The sequence below is a fragment of the Brachionichthys hirsutus genome, chromosome 20 (assembly GCF_040956055.1).
Source record: "Brachionichthys hirsutus isolate HB-005 chromosome 20, CSIRO-AGI_Bhir_v1, whole genome shotgun sequence".
Taxonomy (NCBI): domain Eukaryota; kingdom Metazoa; phylum Chordata; class Actinopteri; order Lophiiformes; family Brachionichthyidae; genus Brachionichthys; species Brachionichthys hirsutus.
In genome coordinates, this window is record NC_090916.1 from 7,576,662 (window position 1) to 7,594,161 (window position 17,500).

Here is a 17,500-nt window from a genome sequence, read left to right on the forward strand (position 1 = left end):
CTGTGTGTCACCGGGAGACTCCAGTGTTTTTAGTGCTGAAGTGAACGAGGCGTCTATGAATGCATCGGTGAGGCAAAAATTAAATTTTTAGGGATGATTTCAGAGATTCCAGCAAATATTTAAATCATGAAATACAAATCAAGATATGATTTTACATTGTTATATGAATTTTATTAAACTCATTTACCTTTAAAGTGACATTTTTAATTGGCCTTGTGATCCGCCTCGGCCTCATTTATGTCTTTTTCTTAAGATAATTACGAAGCTTGGCTTTGCTGGCTCCACAAACGGGAACCAATCCTTAATGGCTATGCATCCTGCCAAAATCTCTGGACAATTAAAAAATAATTAAAATAAATTGAGGCAGGCAACGACGGAAAACGCAGGCGGCATTTTGTGGCGTAATACCACGTTTGTCCAAAGGGGTCACTAATAACAAAAAGGTTCCTTGTAGGAGTTTTAATTACGTATAGCGTACATTCAGAAACAGAAATTTACAAATTATGACCGAACCATCACAACATGACGCTGATGACGTACTGATGCTCGTTGCTCGGGGCGACGCCGGATGCTGAATGACAGCTGAAGAATAATTGTGCCGCATGAGTCAGCCTATCATATGTGTGCTTGTGCTTCTGCATCTGTTGCTATAACCAGTGCAATGTGACTATGTGTGCTGCCTGCCTGCCTGCCTGCCTGCCTGCCTGCTTCCTCCTTCCCCTGCTGGCCCGTCTGTTGCGGTGACAGTGGAGTGGTTGCTAAGGTGCAGAAACTGCTTAGCAACTGCCTCCGACAGGGCCGCCGTGCTGACTAAACATGCTAATGTCACCCCCGTGACAATCGGCGCAGCAGCCGGTACCGCATGCACGTATGCCTGCGGCGCTCGCTGTCCACACACACACACACGCGCGTCAGGACGCGCACGCATCGATCCGATCAACAGTAAACCCGACACGCCCGTCCAGATGCTGCAGACGTGTTTCCACACCCCTTTGAATCTGTCACCGTAGTGAAACTAGACTTTCTTTCATTCACATTTCTGTTGCAGGAATTAGCATATATATTTATGCATATTTAAACGTGAAAATCGAGGAAAACTAATTGGCTACTCAACTGGGTAAGTACCAGGAGGATAAATAATCATTCAAATCTTTATTCTCGTCAAAGCGAGCGCTAGAAAACCCAAATCCACTCAGGACCGCGCCGAACGCACACGACGGCACCGAACGAACACACCGGCCCACCCATACAGCCTATCTTTGGTCTATTTCTGTCTCCTGGCAGGTCATTTCAGGCCACCGCTGTTGCTAAGTAACCGGACCGCAAACGAGGCAGGCACGGGAGGATACCGTCAGCGGCAGACATATTGTCCTCGTTCTCTCGGCCCCCATCCCCGCGTCCTCCTCTCTGTCTCTCCTCTTTTCTTTTTTTTTTTGTCTTTATCAGGCTCTCTGTCTGCTTCTGCTTCCTTTCTGCATTTTCCACGACTCACTTCGTCGTCGGTGGATAAAGCTGTCAACGGCACGGTGCCGCCTTTGTTTTAGAGATGGAGTAAATGACACCGGCGCCAGTTTGTCGCCTGGTGGCGCTGTCTGAGGTTCTCAGTCATCCACAAACGTGTACAAATCTAATTATTTACTCCAGTTCTTAAGAAACCAGGGCAAGAAATGCATTGTCCAAAAAAATAAGGGTGAGGATTTGTAAAATTTGTAAAAAAAATAGATGCAGAAAATTTGGAATTAAACCTTCAAGGTGGCAAAAAGGTCTTTCAATTATTAAGTTGAAAAGCAAAAATGTGAGATTCAAATTTGGGTTGCTTGTGTGAGACTGTCACCGGCCAAAAATAAGACATTTTACTGTGTCCCCCCCACATGAACTTCCAAAAGGACTTTCCGGGGTTCCAAAAGGGGTTGCCCTTATGTTTCCCCTTATTTCTAAGTCATTTAATGATGGACGATATAAAACCACAGCCTCTGACATTATTTCTGAAGATCAAAACATCCCTGATTTATGCTTTTGCTCTTGTCTGAGCCCACATTAATGCCCTTCTCTCAACATCAGGCCGGTAGCTTCAGTGATTACACAGAATGAGTGAATCCAGCCGAGTCTTTGTGAGTGACTCAGATCTCTATCTGACTTTATATCGACTCTTTGACGACGCTATAAGGGCCTCTCTACACGCCGCGCTGCTCTTTTGCCGGTGTGTGAATGTGGCGGTAAGATGGCTATTTATACAGCAGCCCTATAGAATGAACTCCACTTGTCTCAGATTTACGATGGCTGCCTGGGCTCTGTGGGCGCAAATGAAAGAAGCCATTTTTCACCTTGTGTAAGTCTGAATGTGTGTGTGTGTGTAGGTGTGTGTGTGTGTGTGTGTGCTCATTTTGGCTAAAAACAAACAAACAAACTCTACTTTCATGTGGTCGAGTGAGTGTTTGGAATGTAGAACGGTTTAGAGTGAATGTAAATAAATGACGATACATTTAATTATTACACACTCGGTCACACACACACACGCGCACACACACTGGCCGGATTATCGCCGTGTGCGTCGACTCAAAAAAAAACTCCCCCGCTGCTAGCTTACGTGCCAAAGTTGAGGGTGTAATGACAGCTGAAGGGAAGAGTGGGGGTAGTTGTATAATATTGTTATTATATAGTTATTACATAATATCAGTGACAGCAAAAAATAACAGTAGTAGTATAATTTAATATTTATAAGAGAAACAGCAACATCAAGCGCAATAAAGGAGAGAGATCTGACAGCGTAGTTCCATAATTAATGCAAACAAACTACTTAGAATATGTGATTCACTTTAATATCATTATTAGTTTAGAAGTTATTCGCTAAAAGCACACCTTCAGTAATTCTTCTGGATCTATAGATCCGATATCTTTTGAAGGTGCAACAAATCCGTTGGTCCACGACTAATTCCACAGCGTCTTGGTACAGAGCAGCAGAAACAGAAGCTCCTTTGTGGAGGCGACGACGATTAATAATAATAATAATAATAACGCGTTCCTCTCACCACGTCGTTGGCAGCGTCGTTCTCGGGCGTCTGGGGCGGTTGGGCGGCAGCCGGACTGTTGGACGGCATGGCAGGGGTGCGGCTCGGCGAAACCCGGGTTCAGGACAGTTAAAAAAAATAAAAAATAAAAATGGAACAAATCAAATCATGGGGACACCGGGAGCAGCGTGTCATTCAATCCGTCTTGTTTGTGAGGTCGTTGACTCCTCCTCCTCGCCCCCCCCCCTCGCCTGGAGAAACACAAAAAGCGAAATTTACAGTCGTCTCCGAGTAAGAAATCCTCCTCGGGATGCGGGAAATATCTCGCTGTGGTTGTTTGGGTCCCTCTTCCTCAGGTCCAAACTCTCACTGCAGGTGTTTTAATAAAGACAACAAATATTATTCCGCAATCATTTGGCATTCCAACCAGCTGAGTGTGAACGTGATCGACGAAGCTGTGCGGGACGAGGAGGGGCAGCTGTCAGCGGAGTACTCAGCACACAACTGGAAGTACTTTTTGGCTCATCGCCCAATTGACGTTCATTTTTTATGCAGAGGTTGACAAGCGCCGAACGTATTGAACGAGCGACGGAGGAGTTCAATCGGTGATCAACCGTCAAGAGGAAACGGGAGCGTGTTTGCGAGCGCAGAGCGAGTTCGAGTTATTCACCGCTGAGATAAAATAAAGACTCTGGAACGCAGGAGTAACCGTGAACCGCGCTCCGCTGAGTCGGAGTGTGCAGGTAAACTGTCAGAAAGGTGAGCTGAACGGACAAATAGAAGCATCGACCTCACACTCCGAACGTTATATTCTATAAAACACCGATCTCCTTTTCCTTTTTTCAGTGCGCTTGCTAGCTTTCCCGCCTGATAATGTAGCATCGAGCTCAGGCGCATACAGTTGTATACCGTATGCACCTGAGCTGTGCGGCTTTGTTTGCATTGGCTTTGCATTGCGCAGGTATCGCGTTATCTCCAGCTCTCCGACCTTGAGTAACTATTTGGTACAGACAACACTGCAGACTCCACAGGGAGTCGATATTATATTTCAACCAGAGGCTAATAAATCAACCAGCAACCCTATTGTGAAATACACACCTGCCGAAAGCGTCCATTTTTAGACTATGCACCAAAAAAGAAACAGCATTTCCTGGCTGCGTTGGATTTTAGTTCGTCACGCCCTTTAGTGTTAGGATTAAATTCAAAACGAAGGTAATTACCGCCACTACTCTTATTTTATTACACTCTTATGTGCTGGTTCAGATCTGGAGTTAAACTCTTTTAAAGGTGTGATTTTTGGCCCGTAACTCAGCTGCACATTTCCACACGGTTACGCCATTCATTAGAGTCCGTTTCACAAACCGGTTTCTGCACAAGTGGGATGTTTACGTGACGTTATCGGTGCTTTGTTCAGAACGGCATCGGACGGACGGCGGACGCAAAAGCTTAAAAACACAACGTTTGCATGCGTGTAAAACAAGATTGGATCTCGGCGGAGATTTGGATTTAAGAACGGCGGACCAAAATGTCTGGCTTTCCTCGAGAGACGTGTTGTGCAGGATGTAAACTCCTCGTGCCGTTCGGCTTACGTCACAACTACCGTGAAGGCGACAGGCAGTCAGCCAGGGTTACCAGCGGAAAGACAAGGGTGGAAACTTTGTCGAAATGGGTGTAGAGTATCCACCCCAATCCACCCCCCCCCCCCGGGGGGGGCTCCCTGCATGAGCTCCAGGCCAACCAACTTCTGCAAGTTCTCCTTATTTATGTCACTCAAACACCATCAGCAAGTCTATATACACAGACTTACATTTAAATCCTCCTCCAGCAGCGGTTTAAATTACACCACAGTTAAAGGCCCGAGCAGAAGCCTGTAGTAGTGGGAGGAGGCAAAGGAAAAAGCCTCGCAGGTGTGTCAAGACGTTGAGGTTTATGCAGTGACAGGACAGGAAAGTGTGTTATTAGTGTGAACAATAAAAGTACAAAATAAATTACGTTCCTTACAGCGTTCAATATTCAGATTTTGGCTTTCTTTTTTGTCCTTTTATCTTCTTTTACTGGCAGAATTTGTTTACGGTATTCAGATCTTGAAGTCAATCATATTCTGACGAACATTATTATAGCATTACCGGTACAAGCAGAGTGCTAATCCAGATGCAATCAGTTTTACAGGGCTCTGGGCTCTGTGGGCGCACAGGGGTTAATTTACGCTGAACTCAATTAATTAAAAAACAGATGCAAAACGCACAAAACACGACATCACTATACTCACCGTTTGTTTTTTTTACCTTGTGCAAGTACTTTTATTTTGAAAAGCGATACCGGAAGTGTTGCAAGTTATTGCCGCTAACTCGACAATCCTCGTCTTTTTTGACAATTCATATCGGGAGCGACCTGACGCGGCCTTTACCGGACGGCGTCACGAAAACATGTTATAATCCCGGTGGGGGGGGGGGGGGCGCGGAGGGAAACCGGTGAGAGGCGCGTGCCTGAATGCGCGGTGCCGATCACTGGGCCACGCAATGCAAAACACACGGGGCGCACTTCAGACCGGTTGCACTCGGTGACCCCCCCCCCCCCCCCCCCCCCGGGAAGCGCGCGCCCGGTCTGCTCGCTCGGTCCCGCGCGCGCTGATGTGTCCGCGCTGCGCTCCTCCGTTTGACGCTACCTGCTCGTGTCGACGCGGGCGCGGCGGTGGACCGTGCGCCGCATCCGCTCACGCCTGACGCGCGGACTCGCTACGTAACGGTCTCCGCCGTGATTCCCTTCCCCGCCGGTGCAAAAGAACTCACCCAAGTTCACGGACCGCTCCGTCGTCACGCGCACATCATCTGCTAAAGCGGAACCGACGGCCCCGGCTCCGGTGCGCGCGAGCGTTGACTTTCATGAGATGGTTTAACTTAGCCCTGCTATAACTAGTGCCAGTGCGCGTTCACGACTCAAAACGTAATGTTTATATTTACCCGGTCGTCCGTCCCTTCGGCACACGGACCCTGACGGTCGTCGCTCTCTCTCCCCTCTCGTTCACTATCTCTCTAGCTCTCTCTCTCTCTCTCTCTCTCTCTCTCCGCCCTCTCTCACTTCACACTCGCACCAACCAGCCTGTTAGCTCCCTCACGAGCCGCAGAGGCTGCAGCGCCGAAGAAAAGACTTCCGCGGGGTCCTAAAGTCCACCACAACACGTGAAGTAAACATCTTCAGTGGACGAACAGGCTCGACAACGTGACAAACAGCGTGATTTATAAGCAGGAGAAATCGTTTCAAGTTTAGTGACGTAATCATGAGCAATTGCTGAGTCAACATTGGGAGTTTGTAATAAAATGTTATTAATTAATAATAATAATTGTTGTATTCATAAACAACTTAATAAAATAGACAAATCCATTAAATCAAATGCCCGGGTGTGACAGTGAGATAGATTAAACTAAATAATATAATTAAATTATTATGGAAATTAAAAAATATATATTTTCACGACTGGCATTATTTCTTCTCGCACGAAGCAAATCTTGATGCTGCATTTAAACACAGGGAAGTTAATCTTTAATTACAAGGAGTGGGAGGAAGACACTTTTAGTGCCCCTACTCATCTGTGACCAAAGTTAATGTCCTACAATCCTACATGCTCCTAATAATCATTGGAAAGAGTAACAGCCCACAAGAGAATGCTGTATAAGAGCGTTAAAACATTTGCTTGCTCTTTTGTTTGACAGGTTTCTTAATTCTAATCTCATTTCTGCACGGCTCCACCACCGGATGAACTTTAGGCCTGTTGCAACAAGCTTGCTGCTGCACCCCCCCCCAGCAACGATGTGCACAGGACTTTAGGTGGGAAGCCCTAAATGCATCTTGAACAGATTAGGAATAAGGAGTGGAGTAACTTTAAGAGTAATTTCTAGACTGCTCTGAATGTTTGTCGTAGTATTTTCCACCAGCTCACACCAGGGTGGAAAAATATTTTAACCTTTTAACCACGAATACATTTGTCAGTGCAAATAATCCATTTCGCAATGATATAAAACAGAAATTCAATTCACTGGATAAGCTTAGAAAATATTTGCATTGATTCAAAACAATTTTTATAGTTCAGCCCCTCCAAAATGGAGTCTGAACTCCATTTGACCTCCGTTTGCTTAAGCAGGGGCATAAATGCACTGATTGTAGTGTGTGTGTGTGGGAGGGGGGGGGGGGGCATCAATGAGGTTTACTCACGCTATAATTTACACCCTGCTTCACATACACATTCACAAACGCACGTTTACGGCACACAGAGTCGTGACCTCTGCGGGGAGCTCGTGGGAAAAGTGATAGCTGCTCTAACGAGGACACTCAATCAGGGTGAATGTTAAAAAACGGGGGGGGGGGGGGGGGTCCAGTGTTTATTTATAGAAAGTGGGTTGTGATCAATAAGAGGAAGAGGAAGAAAATGGCTTAATGATCGGTCTGGTTGACGGTTGACTCAAACTCTGGTTTACTTTATTTGTTTTTTTTATATTTATTTTACAGCTTTCCATTCCTGGATCAGACATTCCATCAGTAAGGAAACTTTAAATGATTTAAAATTCACCCAAATTTATACCGACTTGGTACAGACACAAAAAATCTACTGAATGTATCGAACAGTTTTAAATATTGTCGCCTCATTCCACTATTATTCATTTATTATTTGAATTTTGTTTCACTTCTAACCCAAAACTCAATCATGTAAAACCACTGAAATCAAATCCTTTGCGAAGTCACGCTCCCAAATATTAATTATTTGTGTTTCACATAGGATGACGACTGAAGGTTACAGAGACAGGTTTTTTTTTTTTTTACGTTAAATCTTATTTATTGCAGATGAAACAAATGCAAAGTCTTCACACTTTCGGCAATTTCATGTCAGGACACGTCTTGTCCTGTGAGTCCAGGTTTCTCTCGCACACACACACATCAATCACTCATTCCAAAAGGAGATCATCTTAAACATTGAGGCACACGGGTCATATTTAACTGACATTCAGCTGGAACACAACTTCCCACAGTTCCTTGCATGTTGCAGGCAAGTCTGATGACATCACAGAGCATCAAGATGTGACAGAGGACCTTAGAGAATAAAAGTCATGGATTCCATCAATTATATTCTGTTGGACTTAGTTTTAAAAATGACAATCATGGGCAACGCAGCTGAATCATCCAGGGGAGAACTTTGTAAATAAAAATTCATATTTATATTCAGAGAGAGATTGAATTTAACACGCACCATGAGCAGATTTATTACCGGGCTCTTCTGGTTCTCCTCTTACCCAGCAGCATTATTTATTCAAGACGTTTCGCCCGCGTCCAATTGTGTCTCTGTTTACATGTCAATATGTTTGTTTTTCTATCAACATGCAATAAATAAGGAGGCCGCAAAACATGAATGTTAAAAACGAATAAAATTGAAAGAAAATAAAGACATTTTCATAATTTTTACCGGTTTTATATTCTCGTTTTTTTTTTTCTTTCTTTAATGGGGATAAAGCTTTTCTGCACACTTTGAAACTCTTTCACTACCAAAACCAAGCGGAAGCAAAATAATTCATAATATCTCACCTCACACACACACACACACACACACACACACACACACACATATATACCACAGTATTGAGATATCTCCTTCGACTGGAGTACCACTGTAGTACCAGGATACACAATCGTTATATTACAGTACGAGTGACACTAATCTCATTCAGGTTCCACGCTCCTGCATCACGACCAGAGGGTTAAAGGGGGAGGGGCTAAGCCTCACACAGCAGGAAGCACCCAATTAAAGCTCGTCGTCTCAGCAGGGCCCGACCACACTAATATACGCAAGAGCACTCAAACTGAACGAGAACACGGCAACGAATCAAATTAAAGCAATAAATACGAAGCACACAGTGCCGAAACTTAACACATCTCGCCTTTTTAACTTCCTTTCTTCTTCTTCTCTTTGATCTGCTCACTTCCTGTATCTCCATCCTCAAATGTTCCTGCAACTACATCCTTTACAAGTTTTCTTAAAACATCGTTCTGTCTCGACCTTCTTGCACCTCGAAAAAGCAGCGTGTGCACGCACGCACACACACACACACACACACACACACACACACACACACACACACACACACACACACAGCCACATTACTAATCAGTAGGTTTCTTTGCTATGCATGATCAAATCAAAACAGAAATAAAAGCACAGTGAAAAGACACGCATCAGTAGGGACCCGGCGATCACTTCCTGTCCAGCATTGTGATTGGTTGATTGGCAGTGCAGCACGAATCCCAAATTGCTATCAGCTAATATAGCAAAATATCTTTGAATCCCAGCAGGGTCAGTCTTCTTTGGCCGTTATTTAAAAATCACTCTGAGAAGAGAGAGACACAACAGTCAGATCAATAACGTCGATCTTACTTACGTAGCGCTGTTTCTGCACATACAAGAATAACTAGAAGTTATTTCTCAAAATCTGAAATTAAAATGCTAGAAAAGTAAACAAACAAAGTTTAAGGATGATTTTGATAAACTCTTGGAATATATTTTAGGAAATGAAAAAACAAGAATCTTTATTGAGAGATTTTGTGATTATAAATTCAGATTAGTCATTTCAGGAAACGCATCCTAATATTCTGTCCCTGCTTGATGGTACGCCACTATTTGAACATGAGCTGTAATAAAACATCACAAAGTTCCTCCAAATCTGACCGAGAGGAAGCAAAAAAAAACATCCTTTATTTGTACAATGAACTAAAATCTTAACAGTCTGCTTGAGGTTATATTTTATTTATGACTTACTGTATTTATTTGCCCCCCCGCGATCAATTTAACCTGCTTTAAAAAAAACAGAAAAAGGTTCGTTAGCCGTTAGCGGACTGTCTGAGGATGCAACCGCAGGCTTCCATTAGCTAATAAGGACCCAGACCAGGTCTTAAAATAAAAACATCGACCAAGACAGAGTCCAGAGGAAATCCCATTAGAGTGGACACTGACGGTATTTCACCCGGCCCCCTGGCGGCCTCGTGGCGGTTTGGGGGGGGGGGGTCGGGCTCAGTCCTGCAGGTTAATAAGACTTGTAGTCAGCAGGTCAGGAAGTAGTTCCACCACCCGCTGAGACAGGTCGTCCTGTCAGCAGGTTAATGAAGCCGGCTGCAGTTGCACCTGGAGAGTAAGTGGTGGAGTCCACAGGGGGGGGGGGGGCGTGGTCGCACGCACACACACACACACGGCCAGACACGCGAGAAAAGCCCCGCAGGAAAAAGCGTTTAAAATGTTAGCGAGCAGCTCGTGATGTCGTCCAGAGCATTAATCACCTAAAGTAACTAAATACTTGGGGGTCGTAAAAAGTATATTAGCTGTTTATTAACTTTAATGGTAGTTTTTTTAATTGCTACTGCTGTCTTTTAATAGTTTGACGTATTTTCGAAAGGGGACAGGATTATTGGCTGGAAGTGAGGAAGTGATGACGATAATCAATAATAGTTCAAAAGCAAACGAGATTCCGAGTTATTTCTCCCTTCGGGGTGAAAAATCATAAAACCCTAAAAACATCAGGGAAAAAAATCGTACAATAAAGTCCACGGCGGATGTTTCAAACGGATTCATTTCATTCTGGGATTGTTGGTTTTCTGTCGGTCCCTGTGCAAAGTTCACGCCTTATTATAATGATCTTGCTCTTCTGATGTTTTATAAGAGAGTTAAAAAAGAGGATGAGAATAATTTACCTCGGTCCTTTCCGTTCAGCAATCGTTCCTCTTCCTCCCGAACATCATCTGGTCAGACACACGAGCGTAAAACGTCAACAACGTGGAACGTTAGAGGGAAAAAAATATGTGAAAAACCGACTGAAATAAAGTCTTAACCGAGTCGGAATCATTTTTGGAAGCTGCGGATATTTACCAGAGTGGAGCTCTTTGACCAGCGACGACACGGTGTTGGTGATGGAGTCGGCTGCTACCAGGAGGTCGTTCCTCAGGTTCCTCCTCGGGCCTGAGGAGGAGAGAAATCAACGACGGTTTAACGCTGCACACCCCCATCGCATGGCGTCATTTACCTGATGATTTGTGTCTCCTTCTCGAACGCAACGGCTGACTGTAATCAGTTTCGTACCCGCGAAGCCGTTTGTGAAACGGCGCAGCAAACTCACATCAAACGTCACTAAATGCAGCTGAATTTTTCGTTGTAGAAAATATTATATCTATGTTTATACGCTAAAGCAGTGGTCCCCAACAACCGGTCCGTGAGGCATTTGTTACCGGGCCGCACAGAAAGAATAACTAATGTAAACAATTTCCGTCGTATTGATTATTAGCGTCTAAAAGGTGTTTTATTTTGAAAAACGACCGTAACATTCGCCTGTGAATTTTCATGCTTTACGTGACACGTTACGTGAACTAGTGAAGATTAATAAAAAACAAACGTCTTTGGAGAGCTTCTTTGCTCAGAGGGAAAGTCCAACTGAGGAGGAAGGAGGGGCGCCGACGACCTCCAAGAAAAGAGTCAGACTTAAAACTCGGGTTTAGCTACGGCTGATTAGCTTCGTTAACGAGGCAATGAAGGGTTCGAGACTGATTCGGCACAAAGAGACCAAGAACCCTAAAGTTAAAAACAAGAATGTGGATTTTTTGATCACAACCCAGTTACTGTGAGTTTTTTAATCACCTTGAGCGAACGCTTCTTGTACGTCGCCGCCCACCCCGGCGAGTGAATCCTGAGGAAGATGCACGTGAGCCTGCGGGGACGCGGCGCCCACGGATCGGGTCGACGACGGGCTCGGCCGAGAAGGAGTCGCGTGAGGAGAACCGGCCGCCTGCGCCTAAAGAAGGGAGCCACAAACGCCGTTACGCCACATCTACGTTAGATCCCGATCGTCGTTTAAGCCTCCAGTAACTGCTCAAAATAAATAAATACAAGCGAATTGGAAAAATACTGGACACATATTTCTGGATGATATCAGGACAGAATTTGTCTTTATCACCGCCACAACAAATCCAGCAATCAGGGGATGGACTTACTGCCTGTCGCTGCTCCTCATCCTACAGGGTCGCAACGAGGACAGTCGGAAACAAACGGGGGGAGGAGAAGGATGGAAAAACAGAAGTCAGGTACAAGTCAGAGCGAGAGAGGGTGGAATAATTAAACAGAGGGAAGAGTCGGGCGTGTTACCACGACGACAGACGCAAAGAGGCGTGATGGAAGATGGAAACTTTGCCCTCGAGTGTGCGACAATACACCACGACGAAGACGTGTGTGTGTGTGCGTGTGTGTGTGTGTGTGTGTGTGCGTGCGTGCGTGTCACCTTGAGCAGCTTCATCAGTCCCTCCAGCTGCACCATCAGCTCCCTCCTGCTCTCTTGCAGGGACGACATCCTCTGTTCCAGCTCGTCTTTCCTTTGTCTGTTCGGGGGTGAATATAAAAGTCAGTTACTCGTTCTCTTCATGCTTCTACAGGGAGAGGCGCCAAGATTAGCCACAGGAAGTGCTAATCGATCGATCAGAGCACCAGATCAGCTCTGAGAGGATCGAAGACCTTTAAATCGTCATTATCGACAGTCGGGATGACACAAAGCAAATATCATTCGGCGACTTCACGCCTTAAGGATCAAAGATCGGTCATTATCTACTCGCCACTATACCGGTGGAAATTCAGGTGACGTTTCTGGGTTCCTGCGCTGCACATCTGCTGTACAGATGTTACGGGCGAGCAGAAATGCTAACCGCATTAGCATGCAAAAGGTCTGTAGGAGGCGCACGAGCTCTGACATGTTGAGAGAATCTCTTGACCGTAGGAATGCGGGGATCCCACATTCCCATTGATCTCCTCAAACGGAGCACGTAGACAGCAAATATTCTCATTTGCATCATTTAAATCCACCATGTGCGGAACCTGAACACTTGAATTTGGCCCATCCGACTTGCCGTAGCCAGCGAGAACACTGAAAACGATGCAGACTGCCAAACGTGCGTGTCAGACATTAAACCGATATAAATACTCGCCGCGCGTCTCTGGCTGAGTATTTATATCCAGTGTCCCGCCTCTTCCTTTCGTTTTTACACAAAAAGGAGAAACATGTTGAAAGTGATTTTTTTTGTTCGGCCTTTCTCTAAACCATCTGTCACCGCCGTCTGCCGTAAAGCACCGGCGCTCCGTGCCAACGCAGATTTCCCGCCAAATCTGACAGTATGGCGCACAATGCAGGAAAAGCGGCGTCGGGGCCGACGCAATTTGTTAAAAAAAAGAAATACATACGACTCAAAGAGTGTAACTGAAATAAAATAAATGCACAAAACGACTACGGGTGTTACCTGAGCAGACGGAGCTCGGCCAGCAGCGTCGGGTTGGTGCCGCCCTTCTCCGGGCTGGCCTGGCACGCCGCGTCATGCTGGGCACGGAGGCGTTTGATCTCCGCCAAGATCTCTCTGGGAAACGGAAAACAAGACGTTCGGCCGAGGACGGGGGATCCCGGCGCGACTCGACACATTTCAGAGGCGCGTGCTTCCGCGGGCTTTTGCAGATTCATCGAAGGGAAATGAGTGTAAATCCAGCCGGGGTTAAAAACACGCGTTTACGTTTCCACAGACCCGTTTTTACGCGTTTACGTTTCCACAGACCTGTTCTTGGACTCCAGCCGAGCGATGAGCTCCCTCTTCTGTATGTTCACGTCGAAGTCGATGCTGCGGTTGGGTATTACCTGAAGACAGGAAGGAAAACAACACTGGATTGTCAATCATTTATTACCCCAACAGCCTGGGGGGTGTGGAGACCACAGAGGCCACGCCCCCTGCGGCGTCTTGATTGTGTATTTGCATTGAGGTTGAGGGTGTCGTGGTTTGTCGACTCACTCCTGCGCCGTCGCTTTCTGCCAGCTTGGAGGTGTAGCGGGCGATCAGTTTGTGCTCCTCGTCCCGCCTGCTGGGACTGTCCACGCTGCCGACGCACACAGAGGCAGCGGCGTTAACCAACGCTAACCGCTAACATTCCGTTCTGTTTGAAGCAACCCCCCCCAAAATAAGATCATCGCTCAGCATCCCTCCCGACGACGACACCGAATCTAAAGGGAACTTCTGTTCAGAGGCTTAGAAGGATGTCGAGCTCATCCATGATGCTGACTAAGTTAAGGCTCCGCCTCCTGCCCCCCCCCCCCCTCACCATGGGTTGGCCTGGAGGCGATTCACGTACGCCGCGATCAGAGCGTGTTCCTCGTTCATTCGCTGAGCAGCTGCCAAACTGGACAAAACACGACACACAAACAAAGGATTTATTTTCTTTACACATTTATATTTATATAATATACCAGTATATATAATGTTTCAGCTTGTTGTATTTTTTTTTTTTTAATTCGGCTGTATTCCTAAACTTCAGATTTTGTCAAGAGAAGAGCAATAAAATCCTGAACTTTTAGTTTTAATAAAAAAAAAAACATAAAAAAAATTAAAAGCTGAAGAACAAATACTTTTATCCATTAGAAATCAATTATCTTCTAGATTTTGTTTTCTCTGACGCAAGAAAAGTGAAATTCAACAATTCAATGACAAATAAAGTGATAAATCTCTTCTTTTTGTTTCTCTCGACAAATTGTTTCATCCAAAAAAATGTTCGGAAAAAATAATAATACTGTGACAAAGCGATCAAACCAGGGCGTCAGCATCGAGTATTACATTTTTAAAGTGGATATATTTGTTTAAGAGGATAAGAACAAGGATATGAAAGAAATTATTAAAAGCCACATTTGTGTTCATTAAATTAAACATCAAACATTTCTCTTCTCATCGAGTCGGTCTCTACCTCCTGGCGGACTCCGGCACCGATGAGGACAGCAACATGGCCTCGCCGGCGTTCCTAATCGGACGAGGGGGGCTGCAGACGCACAAAAAAAAAAAAACACACAACCCGTCAGACCAACGTTATCCACAGCGTAAACACAGAGGAAGGGTAAAGCGTTAAAACGTCTCAACTCAAAGGCCCGACTATCAGCAAAGCGCATTCTCTCTCTCTCTCTCTCTCTCTCTCTCTCTCTCTCTCACCAACCCACTCTCACGTGCTTCCGGGTGCAATCACGCAATGGCGAATTGTACAAGCAAACACAGACGGGGGGGCAAAGGCAACCAGGAAAAGAGAATTCCTTTAAGCTTTATTGCAGCATTTTTGATGTTATAATTGAGAGGAGGTATTTTTCTATTTTTCTCATTTCTTGTGGCAGTCTGACATCAGGACGTGTTTAGCTCCAAACAGCTTTAAATAGATCATTCCCGTCAATCATACGTGCACGTTGTGAGGTCTTACACTATGTTGGCGAGGTTGATGATCCTCTCGGGTTCCTCTGGGTAAATTGGGTGTGCGGGTTCTCTGGACGACACGCAACCCAGAGTCCTGCCAAGGGCTCGACCAAGTTTCGTCGCCGGCGACTTCTACGTACGCGCGGAGACATAAATATCAACTTTCAGGCATCGTGTGACATGAGAACACATTTACTATCAGTGTAGGATGTTTTCGGAGAATGTTTCTGGTGGTTTGAGCCACTCTGCTTCAGTGGAATATTATTTTCTTTATTGGACTCTAGGAATAATATTGTTTGAAGATGTTGCTCCACTAAATGATAAACAATGATAGTTGGCTGAATACTCGATTAATAATTAATTACATCTGTGTGCTCACATGTCAAATGGCACGTTTGTATCGAAATAAAATATTAAACTAAGAAAAAAATAATCTTTCTAAGAGTCCAATTAAGTTTTCAATTGGACTCTCCAAGAATCATGCCCCCTAGTGACACGAACGCGTAAGTACGCCCAGACTCACCCAGGACGAGTGCTCCTTCATCTGATGCTGGTTGCTATGAGAGCCACTGATGTTGCCGCGCCAGAAGCAGTCCTGGCAGAGCTGGTAACTGCGGCAACGGAGGCAGCGATAGCGGAAGCCTGTCATTCCGTTGCCACGACAGAAGGAGCACGAGACGGGATGATAGACTGATGGGGAGGAGAGAAGAGAGGGAGAACCTGGACACCTGTCCTCTGTGTGTGTGTGAGTGTGTGAGTGTGTGTGTGTGTGTGTACCGTGCTCCACGCTGGCCATGCGGTGCATGAGAGGAAGCCAAACCAGACACTGCGGAGGGTCAGCTATGATGTCCAGGAACATGTTGAGCATCACTCTTTTCTACATGAACGAGGAAAAATAGCATCACTATTAATCAATATTATTATTATCAATCTGCGTAGTAAAGGAGAGATGGAAGAGGCGTGTGTGCGCGTGCGCGTGCCTGCTGTGGGAAGCATGAGCGTGCTAAGGTGTGGCCGTAGCCGAAGGACGGCCCTTCGTGTGCGGCGGTGGGCAGCTTGAGGGCCTCCTTCAGAAAACCGTCGAATTTGGACTGAACCAAAACGCCACCTGAGTCGGATACCTGAGAAAATACATCTGCACACACATTTAAAGACTTTTTTAGCGACATTCATGATGTCTCTCGTCTCTAATGTGGGACAGAACTATCAGTGAAAGAGTGCAAGTTAATCAGATGGAACTCTCGGAGGCAATGACCTGCCTTGTCCACAAGGTGGCGCGTGTGTAACAGAAGCATCGAAACGGACTGAGCAGTAAAACTTTGCGGTCGACGTCGCTTCCAGCTTCTGGGATTTAGAATCGAAGCCGTCGAACGCGCCGTCGCTGGTTTGCTAAACGAATTCCCCGGAAGCTGCGATGGCGTTAAAACGCGACTCACATCGGAGCTTGTCCACCAGCTTTCCCCCGCAGATCACGGCCAGCATCGACTTCACGGAGAGCGCCGTCAGGCGGCCGTCGGGCTCGCTGGAACCGACACGGGAATGGAGGTGAGCTTTCCTTTTCCCGCGAAACGCGCGTCGCTTCCTGGTTTTTTTTTTCCCCTCACCTGTTAGTCGCGGCCAGTAAGAATTGCAGCAGCAGGGCGGCGCTCTCTCTCGGGTCGACGGCGTGGGTGGTGGGCAGGCGCTTGCTGAGCTGGTTGAACAACGACGACGCCAAGTTCTCCAGTCTGGCCGCAGAGATGCCGGCGTGGGGCTCCACGGCGTTCAGGCCGGCGTCCCGCACGGCCTCGATCACGTTGTATACGTCGATCAGGTGCACTGGGCGGAGAGGAAGCGGAGAGGAAGCGGACAGGAAGCGGACAGGAAGCCGAGGGTGAACCGCGCGACCTCCGCGAACGCCGGCGGTTTTGAAAAGCAGACTCACGGTTGCATCTCTTCTGTACGAATCTGAGCTTGCAGGCGGTTCGGTACGTGGCGAGACAAATGGCGTCAAAGTTCTGCTCGGCTGCGAGGAAGAGAAGACGCTTGTGAGCCCCCGCCCCCCCCCGCCCCGAAAGAACAAACTTCCTTTTCCTGTTGAAAAGACATTTCAACATCACTCACCGAGCTCGACGAAGAGCCGCCGCTCGTCTTCTCCTGCCGAGGTCCGCCTCCCCCCGTCGCTCTGACCCCCCTCCTCCATCACCATCCTGCAGGGGGTGGGGGGGGGGGATGCA

At 46.3% G+C, this 17,500-nt stretch overlaps 1 protein-coding gene across 1 annotated transcript in view; it reads right to left on the reverse strand.

Moving 5' to 3' along the window:
- Positions 1-7,807: 7,807 nt before the first annotated feature.
- LOC137909561 (dystrobrevin beta-like) overlaps positions 7,808-17,500 on the reverse strand; it is an 11,673-nt gene continuing 1,980 nt past the window's right edge. Inside the window, exons 3-22 of the mRNA XM_068754024.1 lie at positions 17,388-17,473; positions 17,209-17,289; positions 16,889-17,102; positions 16,721-16,806; positions 16,265-16,419; positions 16,062-16,161; positions 15,808-15,974; positions 15,292-15,416; positions 14,794-14,865; positions 14,158-14,235; positions 13,851-13,935; positions 13,620-13,699; positions 13,314-13,427; positions 12,308-12,404; positions 12,024-12,044; positions 11,671-11,824; positions 10,909-10,998; positions 10,734-10,781; positions 9,808-9,843; positions 7,808-9,379 (exon numbers count right to left, since the gene is read on the reverse strand). Coding sequence (XP_068610125.1) covers positions 9,836-9,843; positions 10,734-10,781; positions 10,909-10,998; positions 11,671-11,824; positions 12,024-12,044; positions 12,308-12,404; positions 13,314-13,427; positions 13,620-13,699; positions 13,851-13,935; positions 14,158-14,235; positions 14,794-14,865; positions 15,292-15,416; positions 15,808-15,974; positions 16,062-16,161; positions 16,265-16,419; positions 16,721-16,806; positions 16,889-17,102; positions 17,209-17,289; positions 17,388-17,472 — 1,860 coding nt within the window. The 5' untranslated portion in view covers position 17,473 and the 3' untranslated portion in view covers positions 7,808-9,379; positions 9,808-9,835. The remainder of the gene's footprint in view (positions 9,380-9,807; positions 9,844-10,733; positions 10,782-10,908; positions 10,999-11,670; positions 11,825-12,023; positions 12,045-12,307; positions 12,405-13,313; positions 13,428-13,619; positions 13,700-13,850; positions 13,936-14,157; positions 14,236-14,793; positions 14,866-15,291; positions 15,417-15,807; positions 15,975-16,061; positions 16,162-16,264; positions 16,420-16,720; positions 16,807-16,888; positions 17,103-17,208; positions 17,290-17,387; positions 17,474-17,500) is intronic.